The following is a 27,060-nucleotide window of genomic DNA, read 5'->3' as shown; positions in this document are numbered from 1 at the left end:
AAATTCATTGCTGTGTGCGCACTTGAGCAGCACGCAGGAGCTTTAAGTATTTTCCTTTAATTTAGCAGGGAGCTGTTGCAGCTGCTGTGGCACTTCAAAGACCATTCTGTGTATTGCTCCTGCACCTGACGAACACAAGGCCATGGTGTTGTTAAACTGCCAGTTTGGAGGGAAATGGCTTTGCAGGCAGCAGCCAGTGCCGTCGCATGCTCTTAAGCTTGGCTATAGCCGTACCATGCCTGTGTGTGCTACCCTGTCACTCCAGTCTGGTCCAGTTAATTCAGCTTCATACCAGCTGGGACCATCCTGAGCCTCTTGCCCAGTCTCTTGCCTAAACGTAGACCACCTTTGCTGGTTTCTGTCTGCTCGTGAGGTCTCTGCAGCACTTCCTATTCAAGGAGGGTTTGGATATTTTCAGTGACAATGGCTTTTTTTGCAAATCACGCGCTGAGGACTCTTCACTTACTAGCAAGCGTGTTGCAGATGTGCTGGGACACGGACCGTGTTCTCACACAGAAACAAACCACTAGCCTCCCTTAACAGCACGCTACAAACCTCACATGGCTTCAGAGCCCCAGGATGCGTGTTGTGGATCTCAGAGAGCTGAGAAAAGATGAACTCCATAAATAATTTGCAGGTGATAAATGGTGGTAGCTTCCCCAAGACCCAGTGCAGGCAGGGCTGGGCCAGCTCACCTGCTACTCCCACAGCCAGGTAGTCAGTCTGACTGGCAGCCCTTTCCCCATCACAACTAAACAAATAATTTATATGCAAACGTAATATTTACAAATCTGTGCTCTTGTGCCTGCCTTTTAAATACCATTCCTGAGTGGAAAATAGCCATGAGATGTAGCAGACTGGTAAGAAAATGAGAGGTTTCTGCTGTTTAGGTCACCAGGCTATGTCCTATCTGAGTTAGTAGCAGCCATCAGATGCAGCTAAGAAGGCCGATTTTGGTCACCCAGGGGCACGAGGCAGCTGTGAACCTGGTCCATCCGCCTAGCTGGGCAAAGCAAAAGCAGTGACTCTGTGAAACTGGCCAATGCATTTTTGTCTGCTTGGTAAAATGAGTATAAAGTGAGTGGATGGATTCAGCCTGTTTGCTGCCTGTGAAATGAAAGCTGTCGGCCCTGCGAGGGTACGTGCCGGTCTGTGAGTAGGCACGTGTTAAGGGACCTGCACACGCTGCCCAGTAACTGTCCTGGAGGTCGCATGGTCGCAGAGCACACCGCCAGACAAAGCCGTGCTCAGGACGAGCGCTCGTATCACAAAATCAACAGAGGTTGGAAGAGACCTCTGGAGAGCATCTCATCCAACCACTGGCTCAAAGCGGCGTCACTTACAAACAGCAGGTTGCTCGGGGCCGTGTCCAGCTGGGTTTTGAATATCTCCAAGGATGGAGACTCCACAACTTCCCTGGGCAACCCATGCCAATACTCGGTCATCGTCACAATAAAAAGTGCATCTCCAGCTTTGCTTCCACCAACCTTATCCCGAAGGGCACATTGCACAGATTTCGTGCCCCCTGCGACAGAAGGGTGAGACACCTTGGCAAGACAGGTGTGATTCATTTTATCTGTGCTGTACCTATTTCACAAAGAGAGAGAAAACTTCAAATGCCAAAGCAAGCAACCAGGCTTTTAGAAGATCCTCAAAATAATGAAAAGCATCACTGTTACAAGCAGCAGCTTTTAATGCTTTTTTCCTCCCTTCATTTCTCTTTTTTCTCTTTTTTTCAGCTGTGCAATGAAAACTTTGAAAAGGACATAATTCCCTATGCTTCAACCCAGAAGCTACCTCTTACTAACAGGAATTGGGAACAATGCTTTTATTTTACTGCCTGGCAGGGTTTTGGGGGAGCTTTTGGTACAGGGGGTTGACAGAGACCTGGATACAGGATGGTCCATTGATCTTAGCTGTTCCTGCCTTCTTAAGCTGTGTTGTGACCATTTATACCTCAAAGCTACTGAAATCAGGGTATTTGCTTATAAGAAGTGCAGTCATATCTGTCAAAGACTGTAAGACTGTAGTCCCTTATATGACATAATAACCGCACAAACAGGCACGGAGGCTCAAAAATAGAATAGCTTAATTGGTTTGCTTTCCCAAGGAGATACTGTGCCAGACAATGAACCACAACAACTTAAATCTACGCTTAACAATAGCTTCACCCATAAATAGGATATTTTTAAGCAATGGGAAGAACATTTGGGGTAGAACTAGATAACGTTTTTCAGATGAATAGTTTATTTGCTAATAAATGCAGTTTCAGGCTGACTGAAACTATCCACAGACTCAGGCTGAATTCAGCTAATTCAGCTAAAAAGGGGGACCCTATTTTTCTTGACAAACCACAAGAGCTCCGTTCTAACATTTCAACAAGAAACATTTAAATCATTCACTTAAGAAAACTCTTCATCTTAGGATTCAGCTTGATTTTATTTCTTTATTTTGAAAAGCATACCCCCAAATTAAATGAATTATCTTATTTTGGGTCTATAGCAAATAAGTTCTTTCAGCTTTATAGCAGGCAAAACAAAAGATTTAGAAGGACTTTGTCTGTTCCCACAGGCCTGCTCTGGGGCTTTGCTTGCTTTTTCCAGTGGCTTTGGAGTGTGAACGTAATGTACAGCCAGTGAGCTTGTCTTTACAGCTGATAAAGCGAGTTACACCAGGGTCATGTTGAAATGAACCCTGGATACAGGTCAAGTACATAAAATAGAGTTCTTCTCCAGCGGCCTCACGTTACAGATCTGATTTATGTTTCTAGTGCTTATGGTTCTGTTTGGAGCCTGGCATGGTTACATGCAATCTGCCCAGCCAAGCTTGAAAGCTCCTCTTTTCTCAACTTGCTCGTATAAGGTAGGGAAGGTAAGAGGCACAAGAATCAGCTTTAAGAGTCAGAGATTGATGGAGCCAATACCAGTGGGTCTTGCTTTACCAAATGCATTCACTTACTGTAATCTGTGGGAAGAAACTTGCTGAAATACTTCTTGCAAACAGACAAAATATGCCTTTTCCAGGCAATCTGACATTTGAAAAGCCTTATTAATAATGGTTGCAAAGTGTGGAGAAACTATAGCTTCTATCTATGGGTCACAAGGCATTTTGCATGTATTATCTGAGCGTCAGAAGATAAAAGGGAAGAAATCAATCTAGGCCTGATTTTCGTAGAGGTTTCACAGTGGTGCCTGGAGAGATTATTAAAAATATCTAAGCAGATTAACACACGTAAGTCCTCTGAAAAGCAGTGGGGTTTAGACACCTAACATGCTATTCCTTTTTGCAAATCATAGTCAGAAAAAGAGACATCTAAACTAAGCAACTTCAAGTGTCTAATGCATGTGCTTATATAGCCTACGATGTCCCTGCATTGCTCTGCGGTCCATGCAGGGTGTGGGAGGGATGGCAAAGCTGCATCACACTCCTGCTCTGAGTCACACTCGGGAGGACATGACGCATGACATAACGTTACAGCTCTGCTAGGTCAAACCGAGGTTCATCTGCCCCAAAACCCAGCCTCCAACAGCAGCCAGCCACAAACACTTAGGAGAAGGGTAATCCAAGGCGAGTCTGGAGAGATGCTTCCCCAGTACCTCCTCCCACTGCCCAAGAGTCGCTAGTTCAGCCACTTCCCGACTTCCTCATTTTTAACAACCTTTCATGGACTTTTCCTACGTTAATTTGCCTAATTATATTTCCAACCCGCTTATGCTATTGGCCTCCCCCGCATCCGCTGGTGATGCTTTCCCTACTTTCACCGTGAGCTATTCAAATAAGAGCTTTGTCTCATTCTAAATCTGCAGCCGCATTGTGTCATTGCATAGTTCTTAGTCCTGGTGTTATAGCATAAAATAATTAAAAAAAAGAATAATCCTTCTCTATTCACCAGCTGTGTCCTTCACAATTTTATACACTTTGATCATATCTTCCCTCTGTCATCTTTCCCAGTCTGAATGCTCCTTATCTGTTTAGTCCCACTGCATAAGAAATTGTTTCCTACCTATATAGGGAGCCTGTGGTTAAAGCTTAATGTGGGTTGCTACATCAGTCCGTGAGGATACATCCCCTTGCCCAACACTGAAGCACACATACCTATGAGATGGCACACAGCAGGCACGAGACTGTGCCCAGTGCCAGGACTGAGCAGGGAAGGGAATGGAAAGAGTTGTATTCGGCTGGGTCTCTGGAGGAAATATATGAGGCAAGACAATAATAAGCCAGTTTAAATATACTGTCTTCTGGACATGCATTTCTGGGTCCAGAAATGCTGTTTCTCTGGGATTCACAGATCACAAAAAGTCTGCAAACCTTTTAGGAGAAGCCACAGATCTTGGTTTTTTTCTTAGAAGCCTTGTAGACCCGAAGCTACTCCAATGCTTTCAGACCTCGGTCCATGATGTGCTTAGTAGTCACAACTCCCAAAGAGGCCCTTAGGAAATGTAGATTCTCAGCATTTTTAATGATCAGGCCAAATACACATGACAGAGTCATAATAACTCAGCGCTGGCAACCACATCCACAGTTCAGGTGTGCTTCTCATTCACTTCCCTGGGCTCAGGTGTTCTCAGAAGTTGGATTTCTAAAACTAGTTGAGAAAGTCTTTCTTCAGCAATCCTGCATGCTGCCTTTTCCCATCCCATTTCATTTTTCAAAGTTGTGTTTCACCCTAGAAGAAGAAAAAGACTTTTCCAACTTGGGGAGACAGCAGCTGTAAAAGGGAGACAGAACAAGAAAAAGCAATGGGTTGCAGTAGGTGAGAAGCGCATGGCAAAGAGTGTCCTAGAGAAGTGGAAGAACCATACTCAAGATTTCCACTGCTCTCCACCTCCATCTGCTCAGCACTCTGCCCGCTTGGCTGCTGAGGCACAGATTTCTCTCCTGTTTTGACAAAAAAAAGTCCTGTGCTGGTCATAGGAACAATCCCACCACAAGTTTGTCAAAATTGATCTGTGCATCCTAAAACTATGAATCCTTTTTCTGTTCAATATATGTTTAAGAACATCATAAAGATATTTTTCTAGGTGATCTACAAAGGGAAATGCTCCTTGTATGTGAATTGTCTCCTCATTCCCTCAACCCAGCGAGAGTGGTCACATAAACCAAGGGGTACGCAGAGATGTTTGTGACTGAATTATCACAGATTAGCAAGTTATTACTGTTAATTTAAATTAATATGGTTTATGTTATATTATAATGTGCTGGAAGCATGCAAACATCTTCACTTCAAGCTGATGACTAGTAATCTGTTAAGCCATGACAACTTCAGCTCTTGCAGTGCATCTCCCTTCTTGAGGGAAAAGCTGAAATGCTTGATGCCATTTTAGCCAGTGGCAGGTGAATGCTGCAGTGACATAAATAAAATTTGCATGTCCTTGGTGCTTGAGTCAGAGCACACCAAAACATCCTTCTGAAATGAAGCAGACCATATATTTTAATGTCTGCAGACATCAGAAAGATCTTGTTTCGAAGAACAAACGGGTGATTTTCTTTCCCGGGGGTTAAATGCTCCTTGTGCCTCCCACCGTCCATGTCCAGGGTCAGTCCAGTAGAGGTGATGGTCAAATCCAGCCCTGATCCTGTCCTTGGATGGTCTCATGTGCCTTCCAGAAAGGCTGAGCAGTTTTACCATGACCGCAACCATCCTCCGCAGACATTAAATGGGATTTTCACACACTTCAGCTGACTGCTCAGGTGGCATCGAAGGCTTTTGCCATACAATCCCAGAGCAGCGGGGATCTCCAGGGTTGTGGTCTTTGAATGTTTTCCTCCCACTTTCTAGTGCATGTAACATCTCTGTGCTGTATGCTTTGTAATCTTTAGAGGTCTCTCACCGCCCCATGCCGCCAAGCTTCCCCTCTGCCTCTCCGAGCCCTTTGATCGGGGCACTCTGCCCTGACATACCCATCAGAGGAGACATGGCTGCATATAACCATTGGGCACCTCCCCAATTGACAGTGATGAGCGACTTGATTTCTAGGCTGCCTTTTCCTCCCGTATCTGTGCCCCCCCTTCCCCTCATGCCGCTGCCCCTTGCTTTCAGCTGGGGGATGAAGCATGTCTCAGAGCAAAGCTGCTCTCAAGGGCTCGGACCTGAGCCAGTGAGCGGCTGTGAGCAATGCAAGACAGTGCTCCTTGGGACACCCTCTCCCTCCTGACCTCCTGACCAGGTGAGAAAATGACGTAGGGAAATATAAACACCAAGATATGTGTCCAGGATGTGGAAAAGAATGGGGGTCTTTTCATTTTGTTTTGGTCGCTTTCCTTAAAGTGATGAATGAACCCAAATTTCCCATCTCATATCTCTATCCCCTGCCTGTTTTCCTCAGCAAATCAAGAGTAATCTGCAAGCATTGTCTGTCCATATGTTAGATCTGATTGCTGTAGGAGGATGGATGTATCAGCAAGGAATGTAGTTCAGCTCTAAAACTGGCCCAGTGCCCCACAGACCTTCTCCATTTCTTCAGATTAGCCAGTGGGACGTTTGGGGCTTGGTACTTATTTTACGGTATAGAAAGTGTGCAAAGGTACAGAGGCAGCAAGAAAACCCTTCTGTAGGTGTTTGTGTGACACCTCGCACCTGGGGACCGGTCTGCTGAGCTCGGCGGGGTGCCTGATGCAAGTGACTTCTTAGATATGGAGAGAGGAAAGAGAAAGACGATGTGAGTGAACATCGCTGGGAGAGGAGCCTCAGGAGAGACTGTGCCTCAGCAGGGAGCATAAGCACCTTCAGCTTATTAATAATCTCTTTTTTAAGGAGGAAGAGGGTCATCCTGATGCTGTCTGGTGTCGGGGTTTAGCTAGAGTGCAGCTCCCTAACGAAGGGCAGGCCACCGTGAGAAACCTTTTGGGACTGAAGGAATTAAGGACCCTGGCTTGTACCTAGAGCTGAAACAGAAATTGCTGTGGGGCTTAAACCTGTTTTTAACAAGAGTACGTAGCCTGCCAGATCTGGTGAGAGATTAGCAATTTAATTATACAGGCCTTGGCTTCCTGCTTTCCACTAAGTGCCTAAAACCCCTCTAAAGAGGCCCATTACCTTGTCTTTTTTTGCTCTTGCATTAACTAGGCAGTTCAGAGCAACATAAACGCAGAAGCAGGACAGGGGTTCCCTTGCAGAGATCTCGGGGTTTAATAGCTAAGTGCCTCCTGATGGATCCGTCAGAGCAACCCGCGAGAGCAAAACCTGTCCCTCCCCGGAGCGACCATTAGCTTTATCTCCAGAGTCCCTGCAAGCGCTTTCCGTTTGTCCCTCGTTGAACTCACGGAGGAGAGGACGGGCTCTTCTCGGGCGGCTGGCTGACTTTGAGAGAGAGGGAGGCAAAGCAAGCAAGCCAGGCTGCAGGCACAGGGATTTGGGGCAGAAAGCTTCAGCGGGAGCCTTCGGGGATGTCATAGCGGATGTCTGAGTGCTCCTTCACATGGGAAACAAGGGAAGGGCAGGCAGAAAGCTGCTGAAAAACATGTGACATCCAACCTGCTGAGCTCTGAAGGGCTGTTTGAAATAGGGAGCCAGGAGGAAAAAGTGGCAGCTGGGACCTTTTTGTGCTTTCCAGTCGCAGGAAGCAAATGTTTTAAGGATTGTGATGTCCCATAGCATAAGCGATGAACTCTCTGCAATTGTTTTGCTTTCCTGCAAGGGCTGTGGAGCATTTTTGGACAGTCCTGCTTCACGGATGCTCTTCAGAGATGGGAATTGACTTGTGTTAATTGTGCAAGTCTATCCATGCACATAGCCATTGCAGTCCCCTTGATTTGCTAAGACTGGCAGTGTTGGGCAGTGTAGGGAGCAGATACCATGTGCTTTTAACAGGTATTTTCCTGATAAATGCCCTTATGACTCAGAAAAGTAGTGATTTCTGCATCCCGTATGCCTTTGTACATCTACAGGGCACAGCTAAGAAAGGACCAAACCCCAGAGCACCAGGCTGCTGCCGCCAGAGATGTTGGCTGTCTGTTTTACCTAAAATCCTTTAAAAACCAAAGCAAGAACATCTACTCTGCAGGCAGCACAGGAAACCTTGCAAGGATGTAATGGAGCGTAATCAGTGACAGATTTGTCATCTCTATTCCATCGCTGTGGCATGGGTAGGAATTGCTGCTGATCGTTTCAGCAAAGCACCGTGATAGAAGAGACGGTTGCCTGTTCAAGCTATTTTTATGTCGTGTTAAGCCAGGCGTCAGTTTCTGGGACAGGGAGAGAGAAATGCGTTTCTCTTTGGTCAGTCATTTGGCCCTGGGGGTCAGCCCGCTTTGGGGGTCGCACAGGGAGAGGATGTAAGACAGGGTGAAATGGCACTGCTCGAGGTCTCCCTGGTCCCTGATTTGTGTGATCTGATCACACCTTCAGAAGTAAGCCACGCTCCAGACTTGGGATCAGAAAGTCATCTCCCCGGATCGTATTGTCAGGGGTGTTGTGCCTTTACCTGGCGTGGCTCCCTGGAACCATCCGGGAAATTCGGCTAATGCATCTTACGGTCATGCAGGAGCATCGGCAATGCTTTGTTGCCTCCTGCCGCAGCTTCCAGCCTTATTTACATTAGAGTGTTGGTGGGGTTTGTGATGACCGGGGCACGGGAAGAAGATGCCCTCTGGCTCCTCCTAAACTAAACATCATACCTAGGAGTACCTGCAGCAGCATCAGGAGTGTGAAGTGGCTGAGCCAACCAAGGTGGTCCTTCCCATCTCCCTCCTGCTGCTGGCCCTTGCCAGGGTTTGAGGAGGGGATTCATCCCACTGAGCTGCCGAGGCTCCCTCCAGGACTCAGTGGAGGGAAAAGTTGAAGGCCCATGGCATGAATGGCCTTTTTTTGGAACTGCTTGTTGGTCTTCTCTGACCGTGGACAGTGAGGTAAGGCCCATGTTAGCCAAGATACCCACCCTGTAGGGAGCTCAGTGAGGGTGAAATGAATCTTGGGGGGACCAGATGTCAGGTCATGGAGAGTGGTATCCCCCTGGGAGCCTCACACTCCCTGCACCCTTCCTAAAGCCTTGACTCTTCCAACCAAGAGATTATCTGGCAATGCCAGTCTCAGTCAGAAAACAGAAGATTTTTTACCCTTCAGCATCCTGGGGAAGAGCATTAAAGTACAGCAAAGTATAACAAAACTAGGAGGCAATGAGAAAGAGCCCAAACAGTATTTTCTTTTTTGAGTTCTATAGTTGGAGGCCTTTTTTTTTAGCAAATAAAATCATGCTGAGGTCTGATTCATGTTTCTTTAATGCCTCAGAAGTCTGCAGTGTCATTCTCCAGGTTTGGCATCCTAATTCAAAGTGAAATACACAAAGCCAAAAGGAGTGTGTCAAGGAGTTTCTCTAGCTTTCATCATCTTTTTTTTCCATGAGTAGGCGCTGTCCTTTTTTAACTGAGTAACAATGTGTAAAAAGGAATAGAGGGAAGGGCTTGGTAATAAAATGTTAAAGAGATTTTTATTATTATTTTCAGTGGTATCAGGACAGAGCCTTCACGCATATAATATCAGCTAAACATTCAACAACTGAAACTTGTTCTTACCAAGCTTATAACAACTCACTGCAGCATACCTGCAGTGTCAGGCTATTAGGACAAATTAACAGTTATTAATAGATGCTGTCAGCAACTGGATACATACCATAAGAGGAGCTTTATCTTTACACAAAATAAGGATATGAAAAAATACGCGAGGATGAGGCGCAAGCTCCCACGGCTCTGCAGACCCTCGCGGGTGCCGGCCGAGCTCAGGGTCTGCGCAGCCCTGCCGAAGGTGAGCTGCTGGCGCCGGGGCGGAGGTGGGTGCTGGGGGATGTGGAGGGCTGGGATGGGGCAGTGGTGATGGGCTAAAATTTAATTATGGACTTCTGTGGGAGTTTCCCAAAACCAAAATCCGCTGAAGAGGGAGGAGGAAGGGGGTTAGAGTGGGACGGGGAGGTGGGGACCTCTTCCCGGAGACATGGAGACCTCTGGGACATCCTCTGGCCAGATTAAATAAGGGGCTTCTTCACTACATTAAGTGTCTTCAAATTCAGGCTAAAAGAGCAAGTGGGAGCCCACAGGGCCTGCTGAGAGTGGTCAGCTGGGAGCAGATTGGAAAAGCGTCCTCCCTAATCCGCACCCGCAGTCAAGAGAAACAGAGGTTTCTGCTCCAATCTGCCTCTGGAGAAACCTCTCCCTCTCGCTGACTACGTGCAGAGCAGTCACCTAAGCAGGGGGGTAAAATCACTGAAAATCTCCCTGCTCCCCTCCATCCCCGTCACCTCTACAACATTGTCATGTGCATAGTTTAAAGTTTCAGGACATTGCTTCTTCTTGAGTCATCAAGCTCTGCTATCCAAAAGCCCATGCATCACATATGGCAGGAAACACTGCAAATGTTTCTAAATGCCCAGCCTTACAAGAAGTGCCGGGGAAATACCCTGTCATTGCCCGAGGATAATTTCTGTGAGCTGTGATGGATGTGAGCTAGAGGAGGAAGGAGGCAAGGGGATGTGAAGTCTGGTGGGTCGAGCACAGGACATTGTTTCGGTAGTTTTAGGTGCACTGGATTCCTCTGTGCCTCCGTGTATCTCGCTGTAAGTGGTAATGTGACCTGAGAGCATGGTACCCACCGCATCAGGCAGGTTAATTCACTTCTGCTTGCAAAATACCTGGGAATCTCAGAGCGAGGTGGAGGGGGTGTCCCATGTTCACTGTGGAAGACCCGGGCAATAGAACTCTTCAGCAAACACAGCGTGATGGAGAGGGGCTCAGCTGCCCAAAGTCCCTCTTGCGTGGACTCCAGCCACATGGGTAGCACCGAGGATGAGGACTGCTGTTTGCATCGCTGGGGCCCCAGCCGTCTTGCTGTGCCAGACTTTGTAGAAATACTAATAGCAGAATTACGGGCATGCATCACCAGGGGACCATAAATATCATTTTTAATTAACTGGCTATTCTACAGAGGAGACTTTGTGTAGTACTGCGAGACATGGGAACAAAGTTCAGCCTGTCCCTGTGACAGAGCTCCAAATTTCCCCTGCTCTCTCCCGACCCAACGCCAGCAAACAGATGTGCTCTGTGCCTCCTATTTATGTGCTCCCAAGAAATTAGCACCCCATTAAGCTACACAATGCAGTGCATTTATTTTTATTTCACTGCGCTGCAGACTTTCAATGTTAACTCTGCACTGTTTCTTACTGGAATCAAATCCAGACTAGCACCAGGAGCTGCTTAAATCAACAGCCTATGAGGTATGAAATTTGTGCAGCAGAATTAGTGCCTATAGCTTAAGATAAAGCAGCCCCCAAGCTGCAAAGTCCAATGTTTGGTCCAGGTCCAAAAGGAAAAGGACAGAGGAGGAAGATTTAACTTCTAAATACCTGAAGCTGGGACTGTGATTTGTCTGCAGACCCATTTTAAGGCAATAAACAGCTATATTTATATCTCCTGAATGTGCCTATTATTTCAAGATCTCGCCCAAACAAGTGAAAGTGACATGACAAAGCAGCACTGTATGGAGCCAAAAAACGTATAAAAAGCAATTGAACCATTATAGATGCAGTCTCGGGCAAGCTCAGTCTATTTTTAATCATTTTAATAATGCAGCTGATTTGCTACATCAAGGAGGGAAGCTGAAGAGGGATCCCTCCCAGCAAGCTAAATAATAGGCTCATGTGGCTCAGTGACATCTGGACATCTCCAAGAGCGTGCATGGCACAGCAATCTCCCAGGGAAATGGTAACGCTGCGGAAACCCTGCCCAGCAGGTCACCTTGAAGCATGGGAGGCCCCGAAGACAAATGGATGATGCTTTAGGAAAGTGAGGGGAGAAGCCGGCGGGACATTGAATTGTGGCAAATAGAATTAGAAAAGGGGAAGGTTTCTTGATAATTTAAAAAAAGAACATTTTGATTGCTGTGATTTGGGTAGGTGAATTGTGTTGCAGAGATTTCAGCCATGGGAGGCAGATTTGGGTATTCACAGACTAACCAGGTCAGGGAACTATTGATTTCTCCATGTTCTCCGTGTTCTCCATGTTCTCCATGGGCACAGCCCTCTCTCTCCATCTGAAAAGCCAAGATCCATCTGAGCATCACCCACTCAACTCACCTGTACCAAAGACAAAACAGGTCCTCTATGCTTGGGTGGCTTGCTGGTCCTGGGGGAAGTCTGGAAGAAAGAAAACTTGAGGTTTCCCCTCTCTTCCAGAGTGGCCTTTAAATGAGAGTGCATGTGAGAAGGACAGGGGACAGATGCCTCCTAGCTAAAGGATGGCTTTCAGGGCACTCAGTTAAATTGTGAAAATAAAACAGTATCTTAGTTACAGAGAGTGGTGTGAGGCCATCAAGGAAAGAGGGACCACCCATGAGAAGAGAGTAATGCAATGGAGACAGTGAAAAAAGTCAGACAGCAGCAGCTATCCCCAGGAAGGAGATGAGATGTTGGTTGAATATAGTGACAATAAAGCAGAAATTATAGCCATGATTTTTAAACTTGAAAGCCAAGTGGTCTACGACACCTGGGACTCTTCAGGGCCAGGATGATCTGGGACTCCATTTTGCTGATGCTAAGCTGGCTTCATAAAACAAACTGAAATGTCCTTGTAAAAGGCTGGGGTGAGTCTTGATGCTAAACCTGCCAGGGCTGCACGACTCCAGTCATCGCTTTCCTTCTTCTTAATACCTCAAGGCTGCTGGCGCTTCCCATCTGGGGACTTTCTTATAAAAACGTTTATCTTGTTGTCGTGTGGAAGCAGCATTTTTTCTCCGTTATGGAGCTATGTCAATCCCACTGCGGGCAAGAGGTCAGGAATGGGACTCCCACGCTCATTCTTCATCTGGCGGCACAGGCCAGCCCCAGCCTGGCAAGCCTGTCAGCTGCAAGCAATGACTTCTCCATCCCATTGCCAGTGAGGGGATGGACAGACACGTGGGATCTCGGCTGGCCCGTTGAGCAGCCCTCAGACGCGTTGTAGCCTTGCCTGGCAGCGGACTATGTACCTGCAGGCTTGGCCCACGCAGTTTAGGATGGGAAGCTGCTCTTGAAGGAAAGGCATGTTTGTAACTGAGATTGCCCCTTTCTCCACAGATGGTCTCGCACGTCAGCTTTGCCAGCAGCAATACAGCTACAGGTCAAAGTAGCTGCCCCTCCATGGGGTGTCATCACTTTGGGACAAAGGCAAGACTTATAAATAAAGGGAAATAAACATATATAAATCCCTCTTATAAAAAAATAAATAAATAAAATCAGAAAAAAGCATACTTGCTGTGAGAGAGACAGGTAGCTCCTGTTCAGTAGATCAGAGCTACAGGTTGCTTAGGCCATTCTCAGCAACTGGTGTCACACCACTTCCATGGCTTCAGCATGCACATACCTTCCATGCAAGCCTAGCAGTAGTATCTAAAGGTCTGGTGACTTCACTGAATCTCTGGTATGTCTGTCTTTTGGGAGTCAAAGCAGTTCATGGAGAACTTAGTTTTGCAGAGTCTGGAATTGGCTTAGGCATTTAGGAAAATTCATGATAAATTTGGGGCAGCTTCTCATACAGGACTGAAACTTAAGAGTAGTCATACTGGGTCGGAACACAGGTCCATGCAATGTCGCATCTTCAGCAGTAGGTCTGAGTGATGCAGAGAGGAGAATGGAAAACATACATGATACTTTCCCTGGATATTCTCCCACCCTCCACATGTTTTCAGCTCAAGGACCTCCCGTGTTGGATGTGGCCTCTAGATGCCCAGTATCCCTCTATGGATTTATCACCTTTTAATTTGTCCAGTCTTTTTCTGAACCCAGGTAAAATTTCGCATCCTTACCATCCTTCAGCAAGGAGTGCCACAGATCAACTATCAGCTGTGCTTGAATTGCTTCCTTTAATTTGTTCTGAGCATGGCTCCTGCCAGCTTCATTTGATGCACCCTTATTCTTGTACTGGGTGAAACAGTGAACAGTTGATCCCTTTTCACCCTCTTTGTGTCACTCACCATCCCTCTGTAGATCTCCTTAATTTCTCCTTCAGGCATCTTTTTTTTTTCCAGACCAAAGAGTCCATTTTGCTTACTTAGTCATTTCTTTATAGGCCATTTTTTTACATTTAATCATCTTTACTGCCTTTCCTTGAATCCTGTCCATCATCTCTATATCTTTTCTGGAGATAAAGGGATCAGAAGATAGTATTCAAGATGTAAGTGAACCCTGGTTTGATTCAGTGGCATATTAATATTCTCTTTTGCTTGCCCCTTGGTAATTGTTAATATTTTATTGCTTATTCCAATATTTCATAGAACTATTATAATCCAAATATCTTACTCCTGAGTGAGCCCAGAGCCCGTAATTTTATACATGAAGTTCAGAACATTTTTCCTGCCATGAACATTACTTCACATTTGGCTACATTAAATTTAATTTACTGTTTTATTGCTCCTTCACTTAGTCTCATCAAATGTTTCTACAGGCCCTTGCTCTCACTACCCTGAATACCACGGTGTCACCTGCAAACTGTGCTCCCTCACTGCTCACCCCCTTTCTCAGGTTGTCTATGAATAGGTAGAGCAGCGCGTGTCCTCACCCAGATCCCTGGAGAAAACCAAAAGGCCATCTCCTCGTTGCCTTGATTGCACAGACTCGAGGTTTGCAGGACTCCTTCTCCGGAGATATTTTGTCGTAGCTAGGTGCCTTCTTTAGATGAAGATGTTGCATTTCATCCTGGAGCATAGCTTTGAGGTTGGGCCATAGGCTGATGTTCAGCCTTTGATGCAGCATTAGGTTAATGCATTCATTGGAAAATTATTACCAAGGCCTTCAGCTGTCATTGAAAGCTACTGCAGGATGGGGCTGACTTGCAGCGTCACGAACCAAGGTGAGGGCAGATGGCTGTGCCCTGCGCCAGCTGGAGCCTGCTAGGCTTCGCACTTAGCTCCAGACTCAGTGAATTACTGCGATCCAACCTGGAGGTGTCAGGCTGATGAGTTCCTACGTACAGGCTTTTGTGTGGGAAGGAAAACTGGAGGTGGAAGAAGGGGTTTGGAAGCTGATGCTTCCCTGTCATCCAAGGTTACCAAGAGGATGGGACCTCCCTCTTCACCTTCCCCAAAGAGAACAGCTTTATGCTTTGTTGCAGCAGATCTATTATTTGCTCTCAAGAGGAGAAAGCACAGAAAAACCTGTATAGGAGATCAAAAAGACTCATCTTCAAATCCTCACTTTGATTATTTAAAGCAGAAAAGTTCATAAAAGTTCTCTGCTGGTTGAGTAGAAACACAGCCTGGCTTGCCGCAGCTGAGTTGCCATCCCACCCCACGCTTGTGGGATGGCAAAGGCACTGCCGCAAATGGGCTTTCACCCATATTTGCCTTACTTGTTCATAATTCCTAATTACGGAGGACTTGACCCCTTGGCTAAACCAAGTGAAGGTGAGCCAGGCTACCTTTCCTGATGGGCTCCGTGACCCAGGCACGCTTTTTGCCTCATACAAGAATAATCTGCCTGTTCTTCCCCTCAGACTCCTCAGCTCCCATCTTTGCAAGCTGGGCTGGCCCAAACATAGCATCCTGGGACTAATTAGGCTCAGATCTGCTCTTTAACCCTTTCTTGTCCGCTTTTGGCTTTACTCACTAAACTTTGCACTCTGTTTTTACACCCCTGTCTTTTTGTAAGCCAGGCCTTGCAGGGTGACCTTTTCCTACCATCACCAACCACCTTCGCCCCTGAAACTCCCTGAAGAAAACAATTCTGGGACCCAGTTGTGTCCCACAGCATTTCAGCTTTTGAAAAACAGCATATTTTGCTGAAATCCCATTTTGGCAAAAATGTTCCAACAGTCTCCACTTTTCAGCTCTCTTCTGATATCTTATTCCTAAATAGTAGAAAAAAACTAGGAAGGAAGTGAGGGGAAAATGTGGGTGTAGAGGAACATCCTGTTCTGCACAAATACCCTGGTGTGTTGTCAGATGGATGCTCTGCTTTAAATAGAAAAGGTCTCACGCTTGCAAAGGCCAAAATAATAAATTCTCAGGAATTGGAAAAGATGGAAATAATGATTTAATAAAGAAAGTGTTTGGACTTACTGCATTAAAGAATCAACCAAGTTAGAGATTCTCATTATCACATGCAATCTCATTTTTGTGTGTACCTATAATGCACATGCACACATTCACAGAGGGTTTGGGAGTAATCCCTGGGGAACTCAGTGAAATTCTGTCTCTTGTTTATTGTATTTGAGAGGCTATTTCCATAAAAGAGGTCATTTGGGGTAAGCAATATTGAAGTGAGAGTTAGAAGAGAGCCAACAGGATAGATTCAGAGGTCCCCAAGCTTTCATGTGTTTGAAGAAGTTCTTCTGCTTAGATCCGATTTTGTGACTGATTTCTGCTATCCACTTTTTGCAAGGGGTTGAGTGAAACAACTTTCTGCACTCCGGTGTCCTTTTTTTTTGTTGTCAGCATTTTTTTACTACAGCCACACCAACTACTTCAGTTATCACTAGAACAAGGAGACAATTCTTTTTTTCCTCATCTTCTGCACACTTTCTATATTCTAGAGCTCTTCCCATTGTGCTTTGCTTTGATTCTGAAATTTTTAGTGCAATTTGAAGGAAAAATGGAAAGAGAGGTACCCTTGGCTACAAAATACCCTGCAGCATACTAGTTAGGAAAATTCCACAGCACGTACTTCAGCAAAGCAACTTTTTACATCAACAGCATTTTCCCCAAACTTCTGACCATCTCTAAAGACAGTTAATAGTGATCAGTAGTAGGACAATTGCTAAGCTGAGTACTGCAACTGCAAGAGTCTAAGAGCTGGTATATCTCATATCTCTGCTATTTATTGTTGTGATAATGGAAGCCCAGGCCATGTAAAGCTGAGCCTGGGTGAGAACCCGTGAACCCATTCATCTTCCCTGCCGTCGCCAGTGGAGCACGTGGTGGTTTTAGTGCCAGGTGTTTCTTGAGCAGGAATCAGGGAAGCCATTATGTGTTCCCTTCAGCCATTTTCTTGTGCCTGACACTATTTTCTCCATCGGTTTTGAAATAATCTTAAACTTCATCTTTGTGAACACAAAAATGAGCCTGTGTTGGAGTCAAAGAGTCTGTCACATGGACACTGCATTCTGACCCTGGAAGATGTCTCCTGTTGTTTATCTCTGTGGCCAATACAATGCAGCTACAGGGACAGTCAAGGGGCACAAGTGACATGGTTGCCCTGCGCTATCACACAGAGGGATCCTACAGAAAAGGTTCTTTAATTTCATATTTCAGTATTTAACACATAGCCTTTGTGCAATAGATGGGATGGGGAGGGGAGAAGTGGTCACATGTTCGGTTCCAGTAAAGTTCTTGTTGTGGTCAGGCTGGTTGGACAGTAGTATCAGTTAGTGGCGGACAAACACATGATTCAATCCTGGCAGATCTCTGTTGGCTCATAGTGACACAGCCTGAGCACTGCTTGCTGTTTACCAGAGCTGGGGACCTGCAAAAGGACAGCCATGCGTCCCTGTACCCAGCCTGTTCTTGTAGAAACCGCAGCTTTCTGGGATCTCTGAATTTCCATGCATGCCGGAGGAGATGAAGGCTTAACAACAGCCAGGTCTTCTTCTGCAAATACTTCCTAGAGAGCAGAGCACGTGAAATCCTGTCTGCGGTGAAGCCCATATGGCCCCGTGCAGCGGAGAGCAATGCATGCTAGCTCACTCATCAGCGTCCTGCATTATGGTTCCCTGAGTTTCAACCACATTCAACGTAATACCCTCCCAATATATTTCTTTGTGGTTTAATCCATGCTCATTAAAACACCCCTCCACTCAGACTGGTGAAGATAGACACTTTGTCAAAGCTTTAATGAAAGGGCAGCATGTGGATGATGAACGGGCTTTCTCTGCAGTAGACAAGCTTCCCGTGCTGGGTTTATTTCTGGAGCAACTAACCTATTATCTGATGCAGGGCCTTGTGCGAATGAGAGTTGGTCCATCCGGAAAATGAATAACATGCCCTTCTTTGCTATTGAAACTATCCATCATATCATGTCCCAAATGGTCTATCATGTTGTTGTCTAGTAAAACTCGGCCATCAGAGGCAGCTCCTGTTCGGATGCTGATGCTAGATGTCTGAAAATGTGATTTCAGCTATAACTCTGAGCACATTTAGTTGGAATTTATGACTAGAGGTCCCTCTAAGCTCCATCAACTCTATCCATCTCACACCTTCATAAATAATACTGGTCTTCAGTTTTTGAATCCTTTAGGGCAGCCTTGTGGTTTTTTCCCAGTGTCTGGAATACATCACATGCAAGATTTCACTCTGAGATTTCAAACTGCGTGGGTACACATCAAATAAAAAAAAAAAAAAGAGTTTGGCTGAGCAATGTGAACACCATGGAAGGCAGTTTGATGAACTTGGCACTGTCCAGGATGCAGGAGACTTCAGCACCACTCCCAGCCATACTAAGATTTTCAGTATTTCTCCTTTTTGTGCCTCAGTTTCCTTTCTATTTGGTTCCCAGCTAGCATTAACCAAAATCGTTGAAGGATCCCCATTGGGTTTAGCTTTGGTTGGATCAGGTCCATCAGTACCTTCCCAGTACATGTGGTGCTGTGAGAGCTGCAGACAAAAAGCGCTAAGCAAGCAGAAATGTCACCTTTTCTCCATTGACTTAAGTAGGAGCAGATGTGCGGAGGAACAGCAAGCACTCAGGATCATGCTTTAAACTTTCCATAAATACAGTAAAAGGAAGAGTCTAGCCCTGCGAAGTGCTTAACATCCTGGACGGGGATGCTGCAGAGCTGAAGGGTTTGAGTGGTGGGAGGACATTTCGGAGGGGGTGCCAGGGTGTTTGCAGAGTCAAACCCTGTAGGATTATTTGAGGTTATTCTCCTTCATACATAACCTCAGCAGTCACCACTGTAGTCCAATGCCTTGGGGAATGGGTAAGGGAATCTATTAATACTCTTAGGAAAAAAATTAGTATCCAAACAACTTTTGTTTCCTTGTTTTTTACACGTCTGTGCTCTCCTCTGTCATTAGCTACAGCGCAGAGCCTGGTATGCTCTGACAAAGAGCTATTGATGGTGTGCTTGTGTGAATTGGCCCAGCACTGGTCACAGCCAACTTCTGTGGGACCTGCTGCCCCCGTTTTACAATACGCTCCAGTGTGCTGAGCCATTTGTGAAAGGTCAGAAATGAACAGAGAAATGGACTGGAGTCAAAAACAAGTAGTCCTATAAATATCATAGTCAAAGGCAATTTATTCCATTCCGCCCCTCTCTCTCCCTCTGTGTGTGTCTCTCCCTCCCTCTGTTGTGGTTTCCCAGATATAACTCCATGTTTCTGACTGGGGAGCTCTGAAAGGAAAGCAGCATGCACATTGCAGCTTCTGCTCCCATCTTGCACACACTGAATAATCCTCAGTCCCGCCAGCAGGACTGACAGCCAGCACGGAGTCAAGACATCATCTGGACTCAAATGTTAAGTTTTGATTTCTCGGATTTTCTTTATCTGTGAGAAACTCATTTGCTACAGTTTGAGAACTAGCTTTGGCCACAGACGGTTTGGATTGGGACTTCTGAGGGCTTTTCTCCATCCGCAGCTAACATTTGGCTTCACAATGACTTTAGCAGCTAAATTAGAGGATATTGAAGTGACGCTGGAGCACCTACTAATGGATGTGTTCGTAAGTAAGCTACAGTTTCCTATTTAAAGTGAGATGCTAATAATCCAGAAGGCAGCGTACAAATTTAATGGTGTATCCAAGTGTTGCATTGACTTAATTCCTTTACTTTTCCTGATAAACTCTGTGTCCAACACTACCAATGTGTTGTGGTATAGCTAAGGCATCTACTGCAAGCAGTAACACGCAAAACTGGAACAGTGTGACTCCAGGGCAGGGTATGTTCTGCATTGGTTTTGTGTATCACCTACAATCTTGATGAAGTACATGAAAAGGAGGAGAGATTTGGTCAATTTGAGGAATGTCTCTGTAAAAGAGGTGCATTGACAGAGCATTTAAACTGTGTATTGCTTAGCATCGAGTGTCCTTGGCTTTAGGATTTTGACAGCTATTAGATTACAGTCTTTTACCACTTTGCCTTTCGGGTTAGTTTTGTAAGAGATGGAGGAACAAGCAAAAGTAGTTGTGTTTTCAAGAAAATCAAATTTATTCCTCCTGCATGTATCAAACACTTTAAACCAGTGTTAATCTGGAATTGCTTCCTTGAAATCATCAAAGCTCGGTGAAGCAATGTATGATTGGCTTCTGCACATCTGAGATAAGAATCTGTCTGTATCATCTCTTTTTAAAAGTTTCTTAAAAATATCAAAACATTTCAAAAACAGATTTCTGCTATTTCCAACACAACTTGATGGTTTTTGCCTAAAGGTCAGAGATAGCCATGTTTTGGAAGTTTTTTGTGGGGTGGGGAGAAAACAATGATGAGGGATTGCCAGATCATTTATCTTCTTCTTCAAAAAAAAAGTCATGCCAAGGTGATCTGTACTCTCTGAATTCGGGCTATGAGAAATAAGAAGGCAAGTGAAATTCTGCATTTTCAGAAGAGTTTTTTGGCATCTCTTAAATGAAATACTTCACATTTCAGAGTCTAATGATGAGGAATCTTAGGCATCAACCACAAAAGTGAAAAACAGGAGAGCTTGCCAGCTCTCTACCCTGTGGTCCAGTTACTAAGGTGTCCACCTGTGCTGTGAAAGGGATTCAAGTCTCTCTGGGCTGGCGTCTCCCCTCAGCACTTTGGGGAGTGCTCTGTCCCCTTTCCCACGGGTTGCTGAGATAGGGCATAGAGGAAAATAGTTGGAAGCTGCCCTGTCAAAGCCTCTACGTAGGGTATGAAATACTGAAATACTCTTTGGGCTGTAAGATTTGAATCAACCTAATGATTATTTGCCACTCTGGGTTCAACTCCTTTCCCCAGCTCCGAGTACCATGCATCCCAGAGAAAATCCCTAAGGGTTTAAATCCCCATGACAAACAAAGATGTAACATCCGCATCTCATGACCACAGCACGCTGTGAAACTTACTCTGTGTGGGAAGGGGCCGGTGCTTTCTTTGGACTCCTTGCAGTTGCCGTAGAATAAACCTGGCACCACAATCCCTCTTGGTATATTTGTAGCTCAGCATCACTTCATCTAGCTGGGTGCTTGACACTTGGAAGACTGAGAGCCTCCGTGTCATTGAACAGTGGGTTCTTAACAGCATTTTGTCGCAGGGTAGCTCCAAGCAGTATCTCAGAGACTGCCAAGATCTAGAAAGCCAAGGATGACTGAGTTGATTGAGGCTGAAAAATCCTACATGTGTCTGACTGTGTTTGAAGGGTGTGAAAAGCCTCCTGCCTTGCTGGGAACAACCCAGCTCTGTAAGAAAGGTCATAGGGAATCATTTCTTCTTGCCGCTTCATGTCCCATCATGTGAACTGTTTTGGAGCTGTGTCTAGGCTTTGTCTATTCTTATGTCCATCCCTTGCTTCCATCCAAGTGTCTTTCGTCATGGGTTTTTGGCTTTGGTTTGGGTTGGGTTTTTTTTTGTAGTGAGGGTGACAGTAGACCAAATAAAATATGGGCCAAATTCTCCAGAGATGCAGGTGGCCTCAGCTCGTGAAACCAATGGAGCTCTTCTCGGTTTGTGTTTTGAACTGGTCCCTCAAATGTGTAATTCCAGAAACCCAGTGAAACGTCCCCAGCTGGGACACTGCAGTCACAGCTGACATTGTGATGCAGGGACATGTCTATGCGGTGCCATGCTGTGCCACGCCGGAGCCCCAGCTGGCTCTGGAAGAGCTGGTGTGTCTGTGCAGCATTGTGCAGGGGCACACTGCAGTAAGTGTCGCTGCTTCGCCCCCCTTGTCCCTCTGCAGAGCCTGGGGCTGTAAGACTCAGGGGTAGCATGTCCAGGCTTCATGTCTCACTTTGATTATCAGGAACATGAATCTAACCTAGCCTCTATGCAAATCAAGGAAATAAGTTTTCCCTGATGAGCAACCATGTCTTCAGCCAGCTGGGCTCTTCTAAAAACTACCTAGGAATTATGGCAGGAAGAATTATGGATAATCTAGACCAAATACTCCAAATGCAGAATCATTTTGTCTGACACTACCAAGCACAATTTCCAGGCTTTACTCATATGTCACCTTGTCTTGCGGCTGTGTTTGATCTTAAACCACCTGTCCATTGAGCAATGCTAAAAATAATCTCTATTGCTGGATACAGAAAAGTAAATATGAAACTCAATATGAAGGAAGGGCAAAACATAAAGCTCTGGCTATTATAGATCATTCTAGCGGGTTCATCCGAAGTTGTTAATCCATTACCAAGTGTTTTGCTGTTACCAGCAAGACTAGTACTTGGGTGAAGAGCACAGGGCCAGACCAGCAGAGCTGAATGGACTGCAGGCAGACGGACTGCCAGGTAACTGGACCCTCCTGGGAACAATCTCGAAGTCTGCTCTGTGCCATGCATCTTCATCTGTGTCAAGTTTATTGCTGAAAGAGTGAAGCCATCTGTCACTGTAATGCTCCTCTTCCAATTCTTCAGTGCCCTCCACTGCTCCAAACCAGGCGATTACTTACAAAATTGGGAAATTGTGGTCTATGAAGCCTTGACTTGGTTTTTTTTGCTTTGAAGAAACCTAGTTTTAACGCTTCTTGGACCATAGGGGCAGTAAGCCATTGCCAGACCAGTGGACCCTGACACCAAGCTTGTACCAAGCTAGCAAGCCCATTTTGTCACAGTGTAGAAAGGTTACAGTAAGACAGCAAATGAGAAGTAACCACCAGTTTCTAAAGAAAACTGAGCCCTAGCTCAGCTCAGACTAACCCACCTCGATGTAATTTGGCTTCTGCAGGAATACAGACTGAAGAAAGACTATAGCATTGTGCCAGTTTTTCTCTGGACAAGTTTTTTAGCTAAGTTGTCCCACAGGAACTCACCTGGAGTGAGTTCAGCAGAGTTTCACAGGGAGGATGGCAAGCCTTGGCAGCAGACATGTTTAACACTTCCTCTGGAAAGCTAATATTACACGAGAACACATTTTAAAATATTTTTTTTTTTTTTTTTTGCGGAGACTAGAGATTTGCATCCAAATGGCACGAGCTGCCACTTCCTTCCAGGACATGGTGTACTCACCGCGTCGTCATCCCACTGTCAGAGAAGCAGCTGTTGCTGCACTGCCACTTCCTTTCCCCTATTACCAAAGGGCGATGCAGAGCTTTGCTGGATTCTGCAAAGCAAGATAAAAGGGAAGCCTCCGACATGACATTTCATAATTAGCTGTCATCACCGGCGGGCTGCCACCGAGCTGCTTGATGAGCTGGGACTTGGCTGCCTGGAGAAACCCGGACAGGGAGGCAGGGGCCAAAGTAGGGAGGCGGTGCAGGGACGAGCTCAGCAGGTCCCTTGGGTGTGCTAAGGGGAAAAGGAAATCTGGGTAAGAAATACAGTCTCTGAATCCTCGTTTCACTGCTTGCAAAAGGCATCCCTCAGCCAAACCCTCCCTGCCTCTGGACATGCTAATTATTCTTGTGCACTCTGTGAAAAAAGACCTTTGAGGTACACCTCAGGACCGACCTTGCTGACTTCCAAGCCTTGCCTTAGGCACAGCTAAAGCGAGCCTCCGTGATACACCATGCCCAGCGTGCCTGGGGCACTTTGCGTGGGATGTCTGGGAGGGCTCGGGAGTGAGGTGGGCTCTGGAGCCTGCCCTGATGAGGGATGCTTTTCCTTGCATTATGGATGTGGCTTTAGACCTGGAAGAAACAGACTCTCAAGCAAACAGGCAAAGGAATAATAATCCTGGTGGAAAAGTGAGCCTGAAGTAGTGAAACATCAGCTGGCCTCAGAAAGGAGACTGATTTCTGAAGGCAGGCGTGACGGAGCTGCAGTGGGCGTCCCAGGAGAGAAAGAAAGACTTAGATGAAGTCTTTAAACCATGAACACTCTATCCCCGGCCCACTCCAAATACCACCTGGGAAATGACAGGCACTTTATCTCCAGTGGTTCATGGAGTCTTAGACACCATCGAAACACAACCAAGCCTGCCAAATCCACACTACACTCCACAGATCCATCTACATTCCTGCAGACATCTATTTCCACAGCTGGTTCCTCAGCCTTCCTCCCACCACACTCCACAGATAAATATATACATATCCACATATGTGTGTGTATATATATATAAAAAAAATTTATATATATATTTTAAAATATGTGTGTGTGTGTATGTATATAGGAGACTAGCTGATGAAAGTGACATTCATGAGGGCTTCCTGGCATGGAGAGGGACTGCAGTTGCTTTGCCCCGGATGGATGTAGCAATCCAGATTTGCTATGCTCCTGCCTCTTCCATCACCCTGAGAAACAGCTGCTCTTTTCCCTCCCCACATTGCCAAGTCCTGGCAGAGTTAACACCAAAATAGCAAGGACATGAAATTTAATCTCTGTTTCTAACACCATAACAGGCAGAGGAAGTCAGAGGAAATTACCTGGGATGCTGCAAGTATTCTGGCTCATTCTTCTGCCAGTTAGTGATGAACAGGAATTAAGGTCTGAGTCAAAACTCCTGTACCCAGCCAGACCTAAAGCTGGATATTTGAAGGAGAAGGAATCAAACCCTAACACTGAAGAGTCCAAAATGAGGGTCAGGTCCTTTGGCCAGAGGTGCCAAAGGAGGCAGGGCTCCCTGGCAGACCTTGGCAATGGGGATGGCACCATGAGGTGGGCAAGACCACGACGTCCCGGTAAGGATCTGGAGTGGTGGCTACCAATGCCCATGTATTCCAGCTCTTAAAAACAAGCTGCCAAGAGAGGGGCATTTAAGTGACATGGCTCTTTCTTTATTAATAATAGAGAAATAGCAACAAAAGCAGCAGTGGTAAGTGCCAGCTCTTCTCATCATTTTACAGATAGGGAAACTGAGACAGAAGGGACATGAGCAGCACCCTCCTCCATCTTCCCACTTAAAAAAGAGTTGAAACCCGACTTCCAGAATCCCAGTTTGGCGATTTATTCCCTCCAGAGTATAGCATTCCACCAAAATCGCAAAATAACCCAACCATCGATGTCTGGGACACAGATCTCCGATGCCAAGGATGAAGTGCGCCTTTGGATCTAGTCCTAGCATGCTCTGGCATAGATAGGTGTTCTATTTGTTCATTCTTCAGGCAATTACACCGTTAACCTTCCTATCTTCTCCTGCCATCAACACTGGTAAACAGTAGCCATTCTCATAGCTGGTGCTGAGGACAATCTGGAGAAAGGAGGGGTACGGAAAGATGGCTGTGAGGAACTTGGTTTGACCACCATTTGCACAGTGAGCCCTGCACACAGCAGTCTCCACCCCTGCTGTAATCAAACAAACATTCTTGCAGTTACTATCAACTCCTAGTGTCTGTGTTACATTTTTCTTAATAACCATTGCAATAATAAGACATTATCAACACGTAAAGTGATCCATTAACCTCTATAGCGGCAATAAATTGTGTAGCTTTGCCAGGCTGCCAGGACTTGCTAATCGAAGAGTAAGCAGCAAGTTCGTACTTGAGCAGTCACAAATCATGCATAATGCAAAAGCGTGGGTGCTAACCTCACCCTCTGCAATATAATGGGTATTTCCATGTGTTTATTTATTAGAGAAAACAGTTCTTTGAAGCAGCTCCTAATGAGTTTCTCTCTGGCAACAGCAGCATCCTCCGGTTTATCCTCAGCATCCAGTTTGCAAGACATTTAAAGCCTCAACCTCCACCTCTGGAGTCAGTCAGAGTTTTGCGTGTACTGTGTAGGAGCAGAATCAGGCCCTTTGACCTGCACTAAAAGCTAAGGTTGCTCAGCATGATTGTGCTGTTAAAGAAATCGAATTAGGTAGCTGTTTGTCAGGTTTTGTTTAGACACTTCTGAAAATGAGAACGTAACAGTGATCATGCCAGGTCTTTCCAATGAATGAGCTAGTCCAGCATCGTGTCTCGGGCAGCAACCGACATCAGATGCCTACAGACAAGTGTAAGAACAGGGCGAGTACATAGCCACAGTCCCCACAGTTATCTTCCAACCACGAGCTTTTTGCACTCAGAGGTTCTGTGACGCAGAAGTGGTGTCTTTTTGAATTTAGCAGCCCACAGTAGATGTTCTTTCATGAATTTGTTGAGTCATTTTTTGAACCCAGCCCAGGGACCCGAGTTCCTAGGCACAGCTGCCATGAAGAGTCCTCAAGCAAAAGAAAAGCCATAGTGTTGTGCTGCAGCCCTGTGCACAGTGCTGTCAACCACAGAAAACTCCTAACCTCGCTCCTATGAGAGTCAGGTCACACTGCTGACCCTCAGAAAGCCTTTGTGGAACAGAAGAGCTTTGTGGAGCAGTTTAGGTTTGCGCACCCATGCTGAACAACGCACAGAAAGAAGATGGTGAGAATGAAGAGCTGGGAGTGTGAATGCCAACGGGGATGTTAGCAAAGGCAAGGTAATTAAATACAGCTACCAAGACACAGCAGAACTTCTGATAGCTGGAGAGGTAGACCAAGAGTGGCCAGTTATCAAGATTATTTTGTAATCAGTGGGGAGACATTGACACTTTTAGGTGTCATTCACCCCCCAGTAAGTAGGCAGCTGAAGCAGGTCTGGTGTCTCAAACCTTGCAAGTGCCCATTTCTCTTCACTGATGACAAAAGGAGTCCAGATGACAAGCTCACATAAAGGTAACCAAAGTTAGGAGAGGTGAATGCCACTCCAGATGTCTCCTACAACTGAGGGAGGATGCTGTTACAGCTTGGCAGACACAGGCAAGCTGAAGCAATAAAATACAAACTGATAGGAATTAGAGGGAGAGACCCTAAGGCTGAAGATCCAGAAAGTCAGACAAACTTTTTACATTTCTTAATCTGTCCATAAAAATCCACAAAGAACATAACTAAATTGGTTTTGTATTTTGCCAATGTTAGCAGTTCCTCTTTCAGCTTTGCGCAAACACAGTTTTCTCCTCACTCAGAGAAAAGTCATCATTATTCCATGCCTGCAAGACCTCAACTACAAAACAAAATTTGCCTGAGAGGCTGTTTACCAGGTCTGGCAAAGCTTAAAAAAACCCTCTTAACATCTCTCAGGGGTCTTCTACTTCCCTC

General features: G+C 45.7%; 1 protein-coding gene across 5 annotated transcripts in view; it reads left to right on the top strand.

The window, feature by feature from the left end:
- The window catches only part of FRMD4A (FERM domain containing 4A), a 385,243-nt gene that overhangs the window by 140,745 nt on the left and 217,438 nt on the right, over nt 1-27,060 (top strand). Inside the window, exon 1 of one of the 5 annotated variants that reach the window (XM_030013267.2) lies at nt 19,297-19,616. The exons of the other annotated variants lie outside the window; for them this stretch is intronic. Coding sequence (XP_029869127.1) covers nt 19,551-19,616 — 66 coding nt within the window. The 5' untranslated portion in view covers nt 19,297-19,550. Of the gene's footprint in view, nt 1-19,296; nt 19,617-27,060 lie in introns of those variants that run through there. 5 annotated transcript variants of the gene reach the window in all.

Source organism: Aquila chrysaetos, chromosome 5 (assembly GCF_900496995.4).
Source record: "Aquila chrysaetos chrysaetos chromosome 5, bAquChr1.4, whole genome shotgun sequence".
Lineage (NCBI taxonomy): Eukaryota > Metazoa > Chordata > Aves > Accipitriformes > Accipitridae > Aquila > Aquila chrysaetos.
Note: the sequence above shows the minus strand (reverse complement) of the source record. Positions and strands in the feature narration are given on the sequence as shown.